Source organism: Diabrotica undecimpunctata, chromosome 9, assembly GCF_040954645.1.
Source record: "Diabrotica undecimpunctata isolate CICGRU chromosome 9, icDiaUnde3, whole genome shotgun sequence".
Taxonomy (NCBI): Eukaryota; Metazoa; Arthropoda; class Insecta; order Coleoptera; family Chrysomelidae; genus Diabrotica; species Diabrotica undecimpunctata.
Genome location: NC_092811.1, coordinates 68,932,401 through 68,950,269, shown reverse-complemented (window position 1 = coordinate 68,950,269; position 17,869 = coordinate 68,932,401). Strand labels below are relative to the sequence as shown.

General features: G+C 32.6%; 1 protein-coding gene across 1 annotated transcript; it reads right to left on the bottom strand.

Moving 5' to 3' along the window:
• Nucleotides 1-2,504: 2,504 nt before the first annotated feature.
• Nucleotides 2,505-2,873, bottom strand: LOC140451083 (uncharacterized). Its single transcript, XM_072544805.1, has one exon. The coding sequence runs from the start codon at nucleotides 2,871-2,873 to the stop codon at nucleotides 2,505-2,507; it is 369 nt and encodes a 122-aa protein (XP_072400906.1).
• Nucleotides 2,874-17,869: the final 14,996 nt, after the last annotated feature.

The following is a 17,869-nucleotide window of genomic DNA, read 5'->3' as shown; positions in this document are numbered from 1 at the left end:
TTGTTGTGATCTGCTTTATGATGTCTTATTATTGATTAAGACTAATTTAATTAATCCAATTATTTAATTAATTGGTTCACTAATTTCACTAATTTATGCAGAGTCATACAATTCAGTTACTATTAAAAATTCTCAGGGTGCCTTTTTAATTTTACTTTAATCAGTTTACTTTATATATCTCTTCTAGTGGGTTCAGTATCTCCTAGTTGCTCATAATCGGGATAAAACAGGAAACGGAACTAACATTAAAACAACATAAATATGCACACAAATTATTATTTATTTCAATAAGCAATACGGTGAATGTTAATAAATAACTTTTTGTGGGCAATTATCTTTCCCAACAAACTCCTATACTCTAAATTTAATTTTAATTAACAAACTATCTATTGATCTGCTTTATAATAATATCTACAAAAAAATTTACCATATAAAAAATATAATTTATTCACAAAAAAATAACTCTTTAAAACTTGGAATCTTAGTTCGTATGCTTATATTTGATTTTATCTTTAGAATGTCTTAAAGTTTTCTTTCATTCAAATTATTTGACTGACCTTTATTTTTTTACACCAATGATGTCTCCTCTCGATCAAACCACAGTTCCTTCCTTGATTGATTATGTCCGGCTACCATCAAATCTTTCCAGTTCTCAGCATCGCTCCAAAACCGCATACCAGCAAACTACTCCTCCGAAAACACAAGCCCAAGCCTCTTTTGACCGGTACTCTTTATTCACAAATTCTCCTTTCTTTCTCAATTAGATCTCGTGGACTATGCAGACTCAAAAGAGGTATTAATCTTCTCGTTTTTGATCTGCTCTCAGCTTCCACCTTTTTCACTAACAAACGAAAAACACTCCTACTCCGATTGACTACACAAAAAAAACACGTCTTCTCTTCTGGTCTGCCGGTAACATAATAATTATTTTCAATCTCCCCAGACAACCTTCTCAAACTCTCTCATCCCCCATCATTCCTTTTTAACCAATCATAAGCATTCATCTTTCCCACTAATTTTCGATTCAGAAAATTTCCAACATAATATTTAAAACAAATAAACTAATTTCACTCAAATTACTTTTCAGAAACCATTAACAATTTTGCCTTTTTCAACCGAAATAAGCTTCCAAATTCTTGTTATCTCATATCTAAATCTAATTCTTATTTACTTTCGAAAAATGTCCACCGCAAAATACAATTACAAAGTTTATTCCTTAAATATATAATTACACGAATTCCATTGTCCTTTCACTATTCACTTAGTCCTTCAAGGAAAACTAGTCCGTCACGGAAACAATGTCCTTTCTTATTCTAACGATTACAAATAAGTACAGGGTTGTATTTTAGCTTATATGCCCGCGGTATATTAAAATAATAAAAAAAACTCTTTATTCTATTTCTGATCGATAAACTGATCCATAACAATATATATATATATATATATATATATATATATATATATATATATATATATATATATATATATATATATATATATATATATATATATATATATATATAAAACTCCATAATAATTTTAATTATTTACTTAGCAGGCTTTAAATATGACCACATAACGTCTTGTTATTTGTATAATATGCAAATGTTTCAAATTTTGTTAACAATTAAGGTGACAAAAGTTATTCATAGTTTATTAAAATCCTGTTAAGGGTCCATCATGGGAATATATGCGCTCATGATGGACCCGTTGCATTTTGTGTAAAATAAGTAAATACTAAATTATTTTATTAAACCAAAAGACATTCTAAACGATAAATAATATTACAAATAGGTATTTGTAAGAAAAAAGTTACATGCACAATTCACACACAAATTGTTTACGTCCAGGATTTACATCTGCACATATGCACAATTCACACACAAATTGTTTACGTCCAGGATTTACATCTGCACATTTATTGCGACACCAATTCTTACACACTTGAAAATGAATCCTTTTTTCTTTGGATTGTGAATGCGAAAATAGTTCGTTACAGTAAATGCAAACTGCATCGTTCGAGTCGTCTTCTTCAAAAGAAGATTCACAATCGTCTTCAGAACTGTTTGTAGTTGAAACACGAACTTGCCTTTTCACTTTTCTTGCGTCTTGTTTTCTTTTTTTTTGCTTCTTTTCCTGAAATTTTTTGTTTTATATCATCAATTTCTGGCGTTGAATTGAAATATCCTGTTTTACCCCGTTTTCTACCTCTTTTCTGAGTTACTTTAGATACTCCAGCTTAAGGAGGACGACAAATATCTTCAACCGAGAGGTTTAGGACTAACGATGATGTTGATTTCTGATCAGTGATTTTTGATAAACCTTCAATCGAAGAAACATGTTGGTTCCGATGTTCCGGTAGTGAGTTCTTGTCAAAACATCCTGGTAATGAACGGTTCTATTCCTGTCTTTTTTGATGGAAGAGCACTTTTTAAATATGCTCTATTAAAGATACAGGTTACTTTAAATTGGGTAACTGTTTTACCTGGATTCTGTCGCAGCCATCATTGAATTTCTTGGCCGTAGTAAGTTTGAAGTGGTCCAAAAAATCCTACGTCCAAGGGTTGGACGTGATGAGAGCAGTAAGCAGGAAAACAAAACATAATAATACCGTTTTCTTTGGCAAACTGTAGAGCTTCAAAACTTTTATGACTACCATGACAATCGGGTAACAACAAAACTTGGTTGGTTTTAGAAGCCTTTGAATACCTTAAAAAATGTTGCAGCCAGAGACAGAAAATGTCGGAAGTCATCCATCCTTTTTCTTGAGCGAAGGCTACATTTCCAGTAGGTGCATCGATCATAAGTTCGTCTTTCTTTCTCTGTCGAGGAAAAATCAAAGCAGGAGGAACATATGTTTCAATTGCATTCATTGCACATACGACCCTAACATGTAGACCGCGCTCTGCTCTACTTAAAGCACCAACTTGTTTGCGACCTTACTAGCATAAATCTTCTGCGATCTCTTTTGCACAGTGGTCAAACCGGACTATTCCATGTTATAAATGTTTTCCGGTGGAAACTGAAACTCGTCTAATATATGTGCTAATGCTGTAAAATAGGCACATATATTTGGTTTATTAAAAGCTTGAGCCCTTGCCAACGAAGTATTTTCTGGAGTTCGTAATGATATTCCAAAATTTCGCTTTAAAAAGCCTCTGACCCATTTCCAGCCTGCCATCTTAGTTTCCTTATTAAAACTGTGGCTAATATTGTTTCTTTCAGCTACTTCGTATACAAGTTTTCGTAAATCTTTACTGGTCAGGCCAAAAAAAACGAGCTTCCATGGTGATAATATGGTCAGCAATTTCTTTTTCAATAGCAGTGGAAAATACTGGTCTTCGTTCTCCCAAATCACCTTTGGTACTTCCTGGCAAACGTTAAATGTATTTGCTGCCAGCTTAAACCCCATAGTTTTTTCTTGTATGATTTTTACAGCTTGCTGTAAGTTACTCTCATTCTACTGTTGCCTTTTATGAGGATCCATCCCTGTAAAATGTATTATGTTAATCGGTAACTAGCAACTTATTTCCTTTTTCCTATGATGGACCCCTAGTCCGTCATAGGTAATGACAAAGGGGTCCATCATAGGCAAATAGACAAAACAGTAAATTTAATTCTGCTACTTTTGTTTTGACCATTCTAACCTAAAACAAAGTATGGTATTTGACAAAGAAAGTGTAGTCATTTTATACAAAACAAAAGCAACACTTAGCTTAACGTATGCATGTAATCACGCCATATTTGAAATTACAGCAGGGGGTCCATCTTAGGCAGGGGTCCAACATAGGCACACTTCCCCTAGTTTTAAGATTCCTTATTTTGTTTTCATTAATTTGAATTATTCTGTTTTAGTTTTAATTATATATATATATATATATATATATATATATATATATATATATATATATATATATATATATATATATATATATATATATATATATATAGCTCAAACAGGCCTTAGAGGTCCAATGCTTCAATTGTTTTCTTCCTATCTTGTGGTAGGTTTTTTCAGTTTTGTACTCCCAACAATCCCAAGTCTTCTTTTACTGATTCTATCCATTTCCCTCGTGGTCATCCTCTTTTCCTTCTTGTGTCAGTTTTAGTATTTATTAATTCTTAAATAATCTTAAAATAATCGAACGTGCTGGGCTGACTATCTCAAACTAATGTCAGGGGTCCCACTTGGGTCCATTACTCTTTAATCTATTTATTAACAGTATTACCAACTGCTTTCACGATTGTGCTGCTTTACTATTTGCTGATAATTTAAAGTGCTTTAAAATTATAAAAAATCATGACGCTGCCATATTGCAATTAGAACTGACCTCTCTGTATGGTGTTTACTTAACGATATGAACCTTAATTCCAGCAAATGTTATGTAATTAACTATAACTGTACGCACCACCCTATATTATTAAACTATTACATTGATGGCCAATTACTCAATACTGTAAATAAAATCAAGGACTTGGGAATTACACTAGATCATTATCTTTGTTTCAATACTCATATCAATATTATTCAAACATCTATGAATAAAAATAATGACTTTACAAACTTATCCATTATTAAAGTTCTTTACTTCTCCTTAGTCAGATCTCACCTCGAGTATTGCTCTTCAGTGTGGTCCCTACACTACTTGCTCTACGTTAGGAAACTTGAACCAGTTTATGTACTTTGTACAATTTTTGATGTTAACTACACAAATATTATGGTGTAACTAATATTCGTTTTAAAGTTTATTACATCGGGTGGTTCCTAGAGATCGATTACCTGTAGTCAGCATTACTTACTGGGCAAGAGTGCGACAGGACCGGACTTGCTTCAGGCGTTCTATATATAGGACGTTGGGCATATCTAGGTTAAATTTCAGGTAATTTTTTACACTAACTTCGTTCCTATTGGTCATAGGTTTTTTTAATGTTAGTTTTTTTTACCAACTATCCAATTATTGTACGTACAAGTCTGTAGCTTGAAAAATATAAAAGTTATTAAAATTGTTTATAAGTAAAAAATATACATCTTTTTCAAACGTTTATTTTCTAAATAATTTCGATGAAAACGCAATATGCATTTAACTTCTGAGATAGTTTAAGTCTTAAAGAATCCTATGAAATTTGCTAAATATGTTTAGCATCATTAATAGAGTAAGTTCAATAGTTTAAATATTTAGCCCCGGGGATAAATAAATTAAATAACTTTTAAACCATTTGACCGATTGGGGGGATATTTCGCACAAATTTAAAAGACGGTAGTTCCTCGATGTTCAAATGTATTAATAACATTTTATTTTGTTATTAAAAAAATTAATAAAATTTATAAATTAGTGCAAAAAAACTGCTTTTTTGCAAATATCTACGTAAATTATTTATCAATTTTAATTTAAAAAACGGGAAAATAAAGATATTCTTGATATAAAAAAAATGATATAAATATTGTTTATGTAAAATATAAGGGAAAAAACTTATAGACAAAAAATCAAATTGTGACCATAAATTATTGTTTAAAAAAACGCAAGGTAAGAATACGAGTACTCTTTCATCCACTAGTCATCTAGTAACCCCCACCTATGTCTTAAAAACTTCAGATATCTGCGAAAAATTTTTCGACCTTTTTTTAACCAGACTGGGTTATTTCTTAGAAGGTCTAGTTTTGTACGACCTGTCGATGCTTGCATTGAGTGATCATGCGACCTTTAATTCCCTTGGATTCCCTTGGCCCGGGTATAGATGCTTGGTGTACTACATACACCACTGTTACACTTCTGAATTTTCCCAACCTTTAGCCTACCTTTACAGTAATCAATTTACTGTCACAGTGTCCCTGTACAACTGTCGACAGTGTTCCCAGACGATTTTTCTGATTATTAGTAGACGTCGCCTCGAAAAATCAGTAGATTTCAGTAGAATCAGTGAGGGAGTATTTTTACGATACATAGGCAATTAGTAAAACTTAGAATACAATATAGAACACGATATACTGGATATACACACAAAAGATCAATAAACAATTACTACTACTACTACTTGTTGGTTTATAACGTTCTTCGCCGTTTTCCGACTTCCAATCGCCACTTAGTCCGGTTGTTCCATAGGTCTTCTTCAATGGCCCTCTCTCTCTCTCTCAGTTCTTTATTTATTCCTTCCCTCCAACTTTTTCTCGGTTTACCTCGTTTTCTCTTTCGTTCTGGTTGCCATTTTAATATTTCTTTTGATATTCGTTGTTCATCCGTTCTTTGTACGTGTCCGAATCAGATAAGTTGTTTTGTTGTTAGGTCATCTGCGATTGTTCCTTTGATTCCCATTATTTCTCTAATGCGTTCGTTGGTAATCCTTTCTCTTCTAGATCTTCCTGCGGTACTTCTCCAAAAATCCATTTCCGTCGCTTTCAGCATTGCCAGTGTTCTTTCTTTCAGTGGCCACACCTCACAGCTGTATAAAGTAATACTTTTTACTATAGTCTCATATATCCTCTTTTTATTTTCTTTGCTGATGGATTGGTCCCATAAAATGCTGTTTAACGTTGTGATGGCTTTTCTCCCTGACGTATTTCTCTTCTCTCTTATGGCTTTGTCTAATGTTCCATCTTGTAAAATAGTGATACCTAGATATTTGTAGTCACAGCAGTGCTTTATCGTGGTGTTATCGTCTAATATGAGATATTTTTGTTCTTCTTCAATGCACAGGTATTCGGTTTTCTTTTTATATACTTCTAGACCCCATATATCCTATTCTTCAATTAACTTTAATGTCATACAGTTTAAATCGTCATAATCTTGAACCATTATTACTTGATCGTCTGTAAAGTTGAGCGTATATACCATAGTGTTGATGAGCGGTATCCCCATTGTCCTGCATTTTTGTTTCCATCTTTTTAACCCGTTAGCGCCCAGCGTCCTCGTTTGACGATGGCTTGTTTAGGTGGGGATAAAACAATGTCTGCGTGAATATTTGGTGATTGCTTACCGCAGTGGTTTAGTAGAAGCACTATCGTAGACAGAAGTGTATGTGTCGGCGCTTTATTTTTATTTGACGAGATACTGGCCCAAGGTTAAAAGTACGATTTTCAAGTTTATTGAACTATACTTACATCGACGTGCATAACTTTTTTACTTGCAAAGGTGAGTTCTAAAAATTTGTATTTTTTATTAGGTTAGATCCACAACTTACACAAAAAAATTCAAAAATGACTGCCCAGTAAAAAAAATGTCAAAAAAATTATAAGACTATTATGCGTCCTCAAATGAGGACGCTGGGCAAATTCATATATTTTGTGTAAAAAGTCTATACGGGTATTTTGATTAACTAATTGTTTTTTTTTTCTATTTTAGGATGAGTCGAAGATATTTTCGTAATCTTGAAGAGGCCATTGATTATTTAAATTCTGAACTAATAGATGCTGATATAGCTGCATTGCCCCTCGAAGTCGATGATTTAACAGACGAGCACGCAATCAATGACGATGAATTAGGCGTTGCTGAGATGGAAGACATACCCGGAGGGACTGAAGTTTTTATTGAGGAAGAAGATGATCAAAATCTTGATGATGAAGATGACTTACCACTTGTACCAATAACCAAAAGGAAAAAATATGAATCCAAAAAACCGTTTGTACCTAACTGGAGTAAATCGGATCCACAATATGAACACATTGAAAATGAAGGAGCTAAAGAAGTATATGAAAATGTAAAGAGGCAGGTACGTCAATACACTCCACTACAAATTTTTGAAATGTTTTTTGATGAAGTTATTTACAACCACATCATAACAGAAACACAACGCTATGCTACAGAGCAAAAAAATAAACATGGTTACTCAATAACAGCTGAAGAAATTAAAATTTTTATTGGATTTCTAATTTTTACTGGATACCACCAATTACCCAGCAAGAGGGACTACTGGTCTGAACAAGAAGACTTGGGAATACCGCTTGTAAAAAATGCATTAAGTCGTAATGCATATTTAGAAATAAAGCATCTAATCCATTTTGCAAATAATTCCGAAGCTGACAATAACAAACATGATAAGTCATTCAAAATTAGACCTTTGCTAAATCTTCTAAATGCGCAGTTCCAACAATGGGGAGTGTTTCACCAACATATATCAGTAGATGAAATGATAGTGAAGTATTACGGCCATAATTCACTAAAACAATTCATTAGGGCCAAACCAATTCGATTTGGTTTTAAACTGTGGACGCTGTGTGGCGATAATGGTTATTGTTACAATTTTGCTCTTTATTGTGGAAAAGCTTCGGGAGAGGAATCAACTGAGCCTTTAGGTACAAGAGTTGTTTCTAACATGCTGAGTATCGTAGAAAACCCACAGAGACATATTGTATATTTTGATAACTTTTTTACAAGTTAGTCTCCTTTGCCAATTAAAAGAAAAGGGGTATCGCGCTACGGGAACTATTAGAGAAAACCGAACTGCAAAGTGTCCTACTAAACAATCAAACGACCTACAAAAAGAACCTCGAGGCGCGTATGACTGGTGCTTTGACAAAAACAACAAAATACTAATATGCAAATGGAACGACAGTAATTGTGTTTCTGTTGGAACTAACTATGATACGGTTTTTCCCACCAATCAGGTTCAACGATGGAGTAAGAAGGAAAAAAATAAAGTATAAGTGAGCCAACCATCCGCTTTTTCCAATTATAACAAACATATGGGTGGCGTGGATCACCATGACTGGCTATTAGAAAAACACCATATATCTGTCAGAGGAAAAAAATGGTATTGGTGTCTTTTTACACGAATGATAGATATGGCTATAGTAAATGGGTGCGTGCTGTATAATATGATACATAAAGGAGAAAAAAATATATCCATCAAAGACTACAGGCGACAAACAGCTACTTCGTATCTAAAACGTGGTCATGGCGTAAGAATAAGCAAAGGTCGACCACTTAGTCTTCCAAGTACATCAAGAAGCAATATCTGTGAAGACATTAGATATGATAGTAAAAATCACATTATAGCAAAACGGGAAAAACAACGAAGATGTCAAAATCGAGACTGTACGTCAAAACCACGAACATATTGCCAAAAATGTAATGTAACGCTTTGCGTATCAATTTGTTTTGAACAATTTCATAAAAAAATATAGGATTTATATAAACATTTTTTATCTCCATAGTGTATAATATGAAAATAATTTGAAAAACAACTAAATAAACTTATTTTGTTAAACTAAATTTTGTCTTTAATTTTATAGTAGTTGAGCCCAGCGTCCTCAAATGAGGACAGTTGTTTTTCCAAAAATTTGAACACAAAAAACAAAAATTTTAAAAGGACATCATTTTGTACCTCAAAATATATTACGAAACAAAAAATTACGTTAAAAATGCAAAAAAAAATAATTTGGGCGTTAATGGGTTAAAGTACTTTCGATTTTAAATAAAGTGGGGGACAGACAACATCCTTGCTTTAATCTTTTTGATGTTATAAATCCTGTTGTTATTTGTGTCCCTGCATTTATTTTTATTATTGGTTGGTTGTATAGCACTTTGACGGCTTTTATTAATTTTATAACAATATTCGTGCCTTAAATTGATTGTTACAGCTTCTTCAGTGGAACGCTGTCGTAGACTTTCCGTAGGTCGACGAACAACATATGAATCTCTTGATTCCGCGCCATCTTTTTTTCTATTATCTTTGTTAAGGAGAAAATATCAATAGTGGATCGACCCGTACGAAATCGTGCTTGTTGTTCTGCTTCATAGTCTAAGTATTCTCTTTCGATTCGGCTCTTTAAAACCTTTCCATATATTCGACTCATAGATCAGGTTACAGCTATTACTCGGTAATTTTCACAATTATTTTTATCACCCTTTTTATGTATAGTACTGAGGTATGATATCTTCCATTCCGTAGGGATTTCGCTTGTGTTTATGCATTCTTGAAATAGTTGTCGAAGACATTCGTACAATTTGTTCGTTCCGTACTTAAACAATTCTCCGGGTATATCCCCTGGTCCGGGTGCTTTGTCCCTCTTCAACTGTTTATATACATTTTTAATTTCCTCTGTTGTTAATCTTACTGGTGAGCCGACTATTAAAATTCTACCTTGGTTTTGTTTTTGAAATTCGATTCTATTCTCTACCAAAAGTTCTCTGAAATACTCTTCCCAGTCTTAATGTTTTATGCTCTGTATTACTTCTTTATTCTTTTCTTTTGTCATTTTTTTTATCAGTTTCCAGCTTTCTGTGCTTCTGGTTCCTCCTAGATAAGTATTTATTCTTTGGCAGTTTCTTTCCCAAGACTCGTTCTTCTACTTAGAGATTTTCCTTCGTCCTTCTGCTTGTTTTTTTTTATATTTTATTTTGTCTTTTTAAGCATTTGGATCTTAAATATTGTTGGTATAGTTGTCTTTTAGATTTTATTTCTTCCTCTATTTCGTTGTCCCACCAGTATGGTTTGTTTACCTTGAGTTTTATGTAGTACCCCATTGCTTCAAATGCTGCTTCGTGTTAACAGTTTTTTATATGATCATATAACTGGTCGATATTCTTAGGGGCGGCAATTTGTAGCTTCTCATCCAATCTATTTTTGAATAAGTCTTGGGTACTTTCTTCATCTAGGCTTCTGATGTTGTATCTTCGTTCCTCCATCTTTTCTGTCTTGTTTATGTCTATATGTGTTTCTTTCTGTTGTCTTCTGATTGGGAAATGTATTTTTGAACGTAATAAACAGTGATCACTACCGCATGTTGCGCTTTTCTGAACTCTTACATCTTGCACTCTCAGTCGGGTTTTTGTTTTGTTACAATATAATCGATTATTGATTTTATGTTTCGTGTTTCCTGAATCCATGTATAGCTGTGTATCAGTTTATGTGGTATCAGTTTTTACATTGGCTAGTGCGTCGTTATTTATTGCGTATACGCCCATAATTATTAGTTTATATCGGTGAAGACACATATTTACTTTAATTAATCTTCTACTTATGGCTTCCCAGGTTTTTATGAACTTTCTTAGTCTTCTGAGAATCATTAAATAAATTCCCTGTAGAGTTCTACATTATTTTGGTACACCACTATAGAAATGGCCGTATTTGCCTAGATTTTCATAGTCGGTTCCCTTCTTTTTTGTTTCGGTAATGACTGCTATGTCTATTTTTAGTTCTGTTAATTCATGCAAGACTTCATAGACTTCATTACAAGAGTTTTTTTGATATACCTTGAACGTTCCATGTACCAAAAAATCGTGTTTTTTTTCGAAGCTTATGTCGTCTTTGTTGTGCCGTCCTATTCCGAGGCGTGTGATGTTTTTTACAAGTACTGGGGAGTTAGCCAATGCCTTAACTTCCAACCTGGAGGACCAGGTTGAGTTTGAGTTCAGAGTCTCCCTCTCCTAGGCGGATTGCGGGATCTACCGCCAATGGGTTCCGTCCACCCTTTTAATTTTATACGAACCCTAAAATGGGGGGTCACCACTTCCGCCATACACACCCTACGGAAGATGTTCTCCGCCGTAGATAAAGAATTAATGATATTATTTAATTAAAGAACAGCATGTTTGATTATTATTTTTCAAAAAATTTTTAGTGTGCAAGTTACCTACTTACTATAGGCGATTTCGATAGGTGGTTTTCATAAGATTAACTTGTGAAAATATGCGTTCAAAAGTCGAAAGTAGAGGAAGCATAAAGGAATTATCTCCATATTGAATTTTGCTAATTTTTGCTCAAAATTCTTCTGCATTTATACTGCCAGAAAAATCTTTTAAAATTTCACTACTTCTAAGCAAGCGCAATTCATTATCTAATGGTTGAATTTGATTTTCATTAACTGAATTTGAAAAATGTTTTGCCAATTGAAGGATACTAGGTGGTTTCCCATGAATGATTTTTGCAGGATCAATTGTCTATTGATTAACACCTCATTAATAAAATCATATCTGGTTTGCACTTTCTATAAAAAAATCTAAACATCTTTTTCTTAAAATTAAATTAGAATCTCTATCTAACGTTAATTAAGGTATCTTAGCCACTAAATAAAGTTCTTCAAGAGTTATGAAGTTTCCAGGGTCTCTATAATTAATCGCTTTTAACCCTTCGCGGCACGGGTGAATTTGTTTTACACCAAAGGTCGGGTGGTGTCTAAGAGACACACATTATGTATTTAAATATTTTACAAAAAATGAAAAAAAAAACAATTTTTTATGATACAATTTTTATTATCTACCTTCTTCATAACATCAAACATATTTTATCGATTTTAACAAACAACAATTCTTTATTTGGAACTGATACAAGCAAACCTCAAAAAAGACAACAATGGTAAATTTTTGCAAATATTTCTCAAACTTCAAAATTTTGTGTCCAACAACACAATCTTGACAAACTCTATCATCAAGTTGCTATCATCAAGTCCTCGTAGACACTTTGTCTCAGGACCAGCAACTTTATGTGGAGTTGTACGTTGCCATGTTATCATATCCACTGGTAACTTTAACATCCTAAAATATAAGACTAAATAATGTAAACTAAATTGTAACATATAACTTTTAACAGGTTTTTACCCAAATATTTAGTGGCTCAAAACATGTACACCTAGACACTGATGATGGAATATGGATTCCGAAAACGTTTTGTCTTCATGACATAGTTCGTTTGGGCTTTTTAATTTATATACCTTTTATAAAGGATTTTAACAAAAAAATTTTTTTGATAATAGAGAGTTATCAAGTAAAATTTTATCCTTCCGTTATTTTGACAAGTAAACGCTATTTTTTACGGTATAATTTTTAACGGATATGTAATTTTAGAGTTATCAAATGGTCGAATTGGTGCTTCACGTTAATAGCTGGCAGCTGTCAGTCAAATATCGCATGTGACAGCAAAATAATTAATTTTTTTTTGTTTTCTTTTAGCTTTCACCAAATTATATAGGGTAAGAGCACCAGTTATTGGCCTCTTAAGGAGAGCACGTCGATATATCTATGAAATGTTTTGTCACTGTGGCCTATTGTAACTTTTTTTAACACCATGGAATTTTATTATTATTTCTACATATTGCAAAATTTTATTACGTTAATATTTCATGTGTGAAAATATTTTATATGTGTTCTTTTGTAAACGTGCAAATGAACCAGTTATTGGCCACCCTGTTCCAGTTATTGACACCATATGTGTTAGTGATTGGCCATCATTTTTTAAAGAGATATTTTACCAAATAATTCGTAAGTTAAAATAGATAGATAGGTAGGTGTTAAGGTAAGCAAGGATTTTGTGATGAGGATGGACACAAAAAAAAACACATGTCAAAGTAAACTTCTATTTTTTATTTTGGCAAGATTCGCAAACATATACTTGATCTGTGTCGCCATAGAATCTTGTTATGCAAGTTACATGATATGTTCTAAGACACATTTGGCATCTAATGCCTTCTTTACACTCTGTAATATTTAGTACACATAGATAACACGCACCTTTAGTAACTATTTGGTTTTTAAAATGTGATGGAATGTTTGATACCAAGTTTTTATTTTTAAAACGCGGAAGAACGTTTGATACCAAGTTTCGATTTTCAAAGTGTGAAGGAATATTTGATAATAACTTATCAGATAGAATTGTAATTTTTGTTGAGGACTGATCTGTATTATCATCAAATAATTTCCGTTTGGGTACAATTTTTTTCTCAGGGCTTGGAGATTTAGGGTGGGCGAGAAATATTTGCGAAGATAATCTCAAATTCACTTCTGGTGTAGGTGAATGCATGAAAATGTCAATATTATCTTGGTTTTTTAGAGCTTAATGATTTTGTGTGAGAATGAGACTCTGGTATAGGAACTTTGACAAATTCAGGTAGTGGTGGCTCAAAAACCTCAATATTGTTACTTCTACTTTTCTGGTTTAGAGGAGAAAACACTTTCAATGCTTTTTTTGTCTTTTTTTGATATTTTTCAATAGGAATGTGAACTTTTACACCTTTTTTTAATTTTGTTCAGGTCATTTCTATGGGTTGTCTACTTTTCTCTTCAGACTTAAAAGTTTTAGCTAATATTTTGGGATTTTTATTATTCGAGCTTTTTAATTTCTTTTGATTTTCCTTAATACTCTGTTTTTCTTTTCTTTCAAGTTTGCTTTGTTCCTTTTTACGCTCCTCTTCTAATTTTTTTTTCCATTTTTTCTTTTTCTATTTTTCTTCTATCTGATGAAGTTAGAAAAAATGGAAGCTTTTGAGTTTCCTTATTTCCTTTTCGTGCTGGAGTATCTGTCCATATTAAGTAAGTCGCAATAGATTTATTTGTAGCATTTACAGATATATTTTCAAAAATGTTTAGGGATTTCTCGGGTTTTTTTGGTTTTTTGACCTTCTTTAACCGTTTTCGTCAAACTTGATTCAGCTTGATTTGTATATTCTTGTATTCTTTGCATGTTGAAAATTTCATTCTCAGGTACACTTCCCGTCATATAAAACTGGTACACTTTTTTTTCCCAATGTAAACCTGGGTTCTGACTGGATACAGTGGTTCGTGAATTAATTCGCTGTTGCCATCACAGATAACGGAATTGCACTAAATCTAATTAAAAATAAATAAAGTTATTATTAGATAGGTATTATTTTTATCATTAACAACAAAAAACCGTATTTAATAAATTTAATAACCAGAGATAGGGTTCAGCTAATATCCAAAATATTTGAAGGATCTTTAAACCTAGATTATTGGCACAGGAAACATTGGAATGCATCTACTGTACCTAATTTTTTACTTCAATTACCTACCGAACACGAACTGTATTTTGTATCAATAAGTTTAGTCACAGGCCAACTACCAAGATTAATTTATTATTTATTATATGAACGATAACATTAACAAAAACTAACATTATACTTTATCCTACGTAGATTATAAAGTGACAGTTACAATCCAATACCTCACTGTAATGTTTCATTATAATATTTATAATAATTTAAAGTTATGTCTAGATTGATTTTATCTATCACTATATTTGAATTGCAATATTTTCATAAATTATAATAAAACACAAATCAAGGTATGATTACTTAATTGAGATAATTACAAAAAAATGAAAAATTACAAAATTAATATGAGAATTTTTTAGGATGCATGTTTAAAAAAATTTAATGTAACTGACTGATCGAGAATGCTCGATGTTTTAGTTTTTAGAATACTCAAAACTGGCGGTCTGTCACACAGCCCTGCTTTTAGCTGATTTCGTATATTTTCGTTGAACTGGCAACAGTGACCTAGAAATTAGAATGACACATGTGACAAGATCAACTTACACAACTTGAAAAACATGATTTTCGGTAATAAGAGTTGTACCAGTTTTTTATGACGCGAACGGTACCATCAAGATTTCGTTTTCGATTTCAGGAATATTTACAATTTCAGTATCATCTATTATTACAGGTATATCATTTGTATCGAAAATTACTTCACTTGTGTCTAAAAATTTTACTTCTTCGTCTAAAACATTTTCTTGTTCGTCGTTTGTAGAAATTTCTACCGATGATTTTTCTTTAAATGCTGAAAAGATTTGTTTCAATTCAATTATTTGGTAATCATCAGATTGAGTTTTACAATTATTTCGACATAGCTCTTTAATTTTGTCATTGACAACTATTTCACAAAATTGTTTATAAGCAAATTGTTGTATTTGGATCAATAAGTGTTGGTAAATCATTGTGCTCATGTAGATTATCTTCAGTTTCAAATTCTTTCCCAAGATATTTTGAATAGTCAATAGCAGAAGAATTCCAAGGAAATATACCGCATGCCCTAAACCCACTTCTGATAACATCTGGATTTAACCTATCTATAGCAGATTTTAAAACAGGGGCAAACTGTACTTTCGTTAACACTTTTTGGGGGTTGTCTCTCCTAAACTGAAGCACAGCTTTGTTCCAAAAAGTTTTTAGACGCTTAAATGCAGCCACATCCGCTGGTTGCAATAATCTCGTGGCATTAGGATATAAAGCTACTAAATTTTTAAATCTGTACAAAGTTGACTTGTCTGTACAGTTAAATGGGTTTTATGCCCATCAACAAAAAGTATCACCGGACGTGTAATATTATTTCGATCTAAATAAGGGTTAAATATATTTCTAATATATTCATAAAAGTTTTTGTTGTCCATCCAACCATTTTCAGTTAAACCAATACCCCACGAATTCGGCACATCACTTAGTATATCATTTGGCAATTTTTTATGGGGATAAATTATCATAGGAGGTAAAATATTGCCTATTGCAGAAAATGTGAACATAACTGTTAAGTTAACCTTTGGGTTATGTTTAATTTCATAGACGTTTCTGGAACCCTTCATAGCCAAAACCTTTTTAATTTTTGGGACATAGATAAAAACATGTCTCGTCACCATTAAAGATTCTTGTTGGGTCTTAAAGAACGTCTGAAAGTCCTTTTTTATTTAGATAAGATTTTATGTTGTCAAACCATTTGGTAATATCCCTTTGGTTAATGTTTGAACTTGCTGATGTCACTCCCTCTGAAGTCCTTAACGAAATGTTGGGATTGCGCTTTAGAAATGCTGATAGCCATGTTCTACCTGGTCTATTTTCAACAAATGGATTAACTCTAGGGTTACGCTCTAAAAATGATTTAACGGGGTCCTTAATGTCGTCAACACGAACAGGAAATCCTTTATTTTGACAATGAAAAATCCAGAGTTTCAGTTGTTCCTCTTCATCCTTCGAAAGAAATGGATCTGGTCCATGGGGTCATATGGTCATATCTTGTAATGAAATTTTCCACTTTTCCGGTAACTTATAGTGGCTCTGGGAATATTAAAAATTCTTGAGGCTTCTCGCTCACTCATACCATTTTAAATTAACTCTAACGCTTTTTTAACATCGTCTTCGGAATACTTTTTTTATAATTGTTTTCAGTTTTAGATCGTTTTGGCATATTTTCTAAAACAATTTATAATAATTAGTTATTGGCCACATATAAAACACTAGTTATTAACATATGTCAATCACTAGATTCTTACAAAATCTAATGTTTCAGTTATTGGCCATATAGGCCAATAACTGATACATTTATAATTTCATGCATTAGTAGTAGGCCACCTTAAAATTTACGTTATTTGTATAAATAACGTTATATTTGTTATGCAGTTTGGAACAGGACATACACTATATTCTCACAAAAACTAAAATATAAAGTAGAAAGTAAATTGCAGTATATAGTACTTACCGACCAACACAAGTTTCTATAGGTAAATAACAAAATTTCGGTTGCAAACTAGCGGCACAGAAGAGTGTCTCATTCAACATCGAATACTGACTAAAATTTAATGGTTACCTTGAAACTAGATGTGTCATACTCTAGGAGACATGTTGCCAAACTTAAAAAAAGTAGTTAGAATTAACAAAATATCAACATTTTCCTAATTCTAATCAAAACATATTAGTAGGCCAATAACTAGCACATGGCCAACAACTGGTGCATTTACCCTATTATTCTGTCTGGTTTTGTACATTTTGGGTTTCAAATTTTTTCTACAGAAATATGGAAAACATTTTAGAACAAGCCATATTAGTTGAAGCAAATGACGAGGTTATAGAAGATTTAATACTAAATCATATTTTAAATGATCTTCTTTATGTGCTGTCTTCTACCGAAGGTTGGCGACCATCAAACGATAGGTTTCTCTGTTTTGTGCCGCATGTATTATGTTCGCGGCTTCTGGTATTTGAAACCATTCTCTCAAATTTCTCAGCCAGTATTTCTTCTTTATACCCAAACCTCTTCTACCTTCAATCTTGCCTTCCACGATAAGCTGTAGCAGACTGTACTTATCATTACGGAACACATGGCCCAGGTATGACGCTTTCCTTTTTTTAACAGTTGTTAACAATTCCATC

Excerpts from the sequence above, each read along its gene's own strand:
- LOC140451083 (XM_072544805.1), bottom strand. The coding sequence starts at position 2,873 with ATGAATGCAATTGAAACATATGTTCCTCCTGCTTTGATTTTTCCTCGA.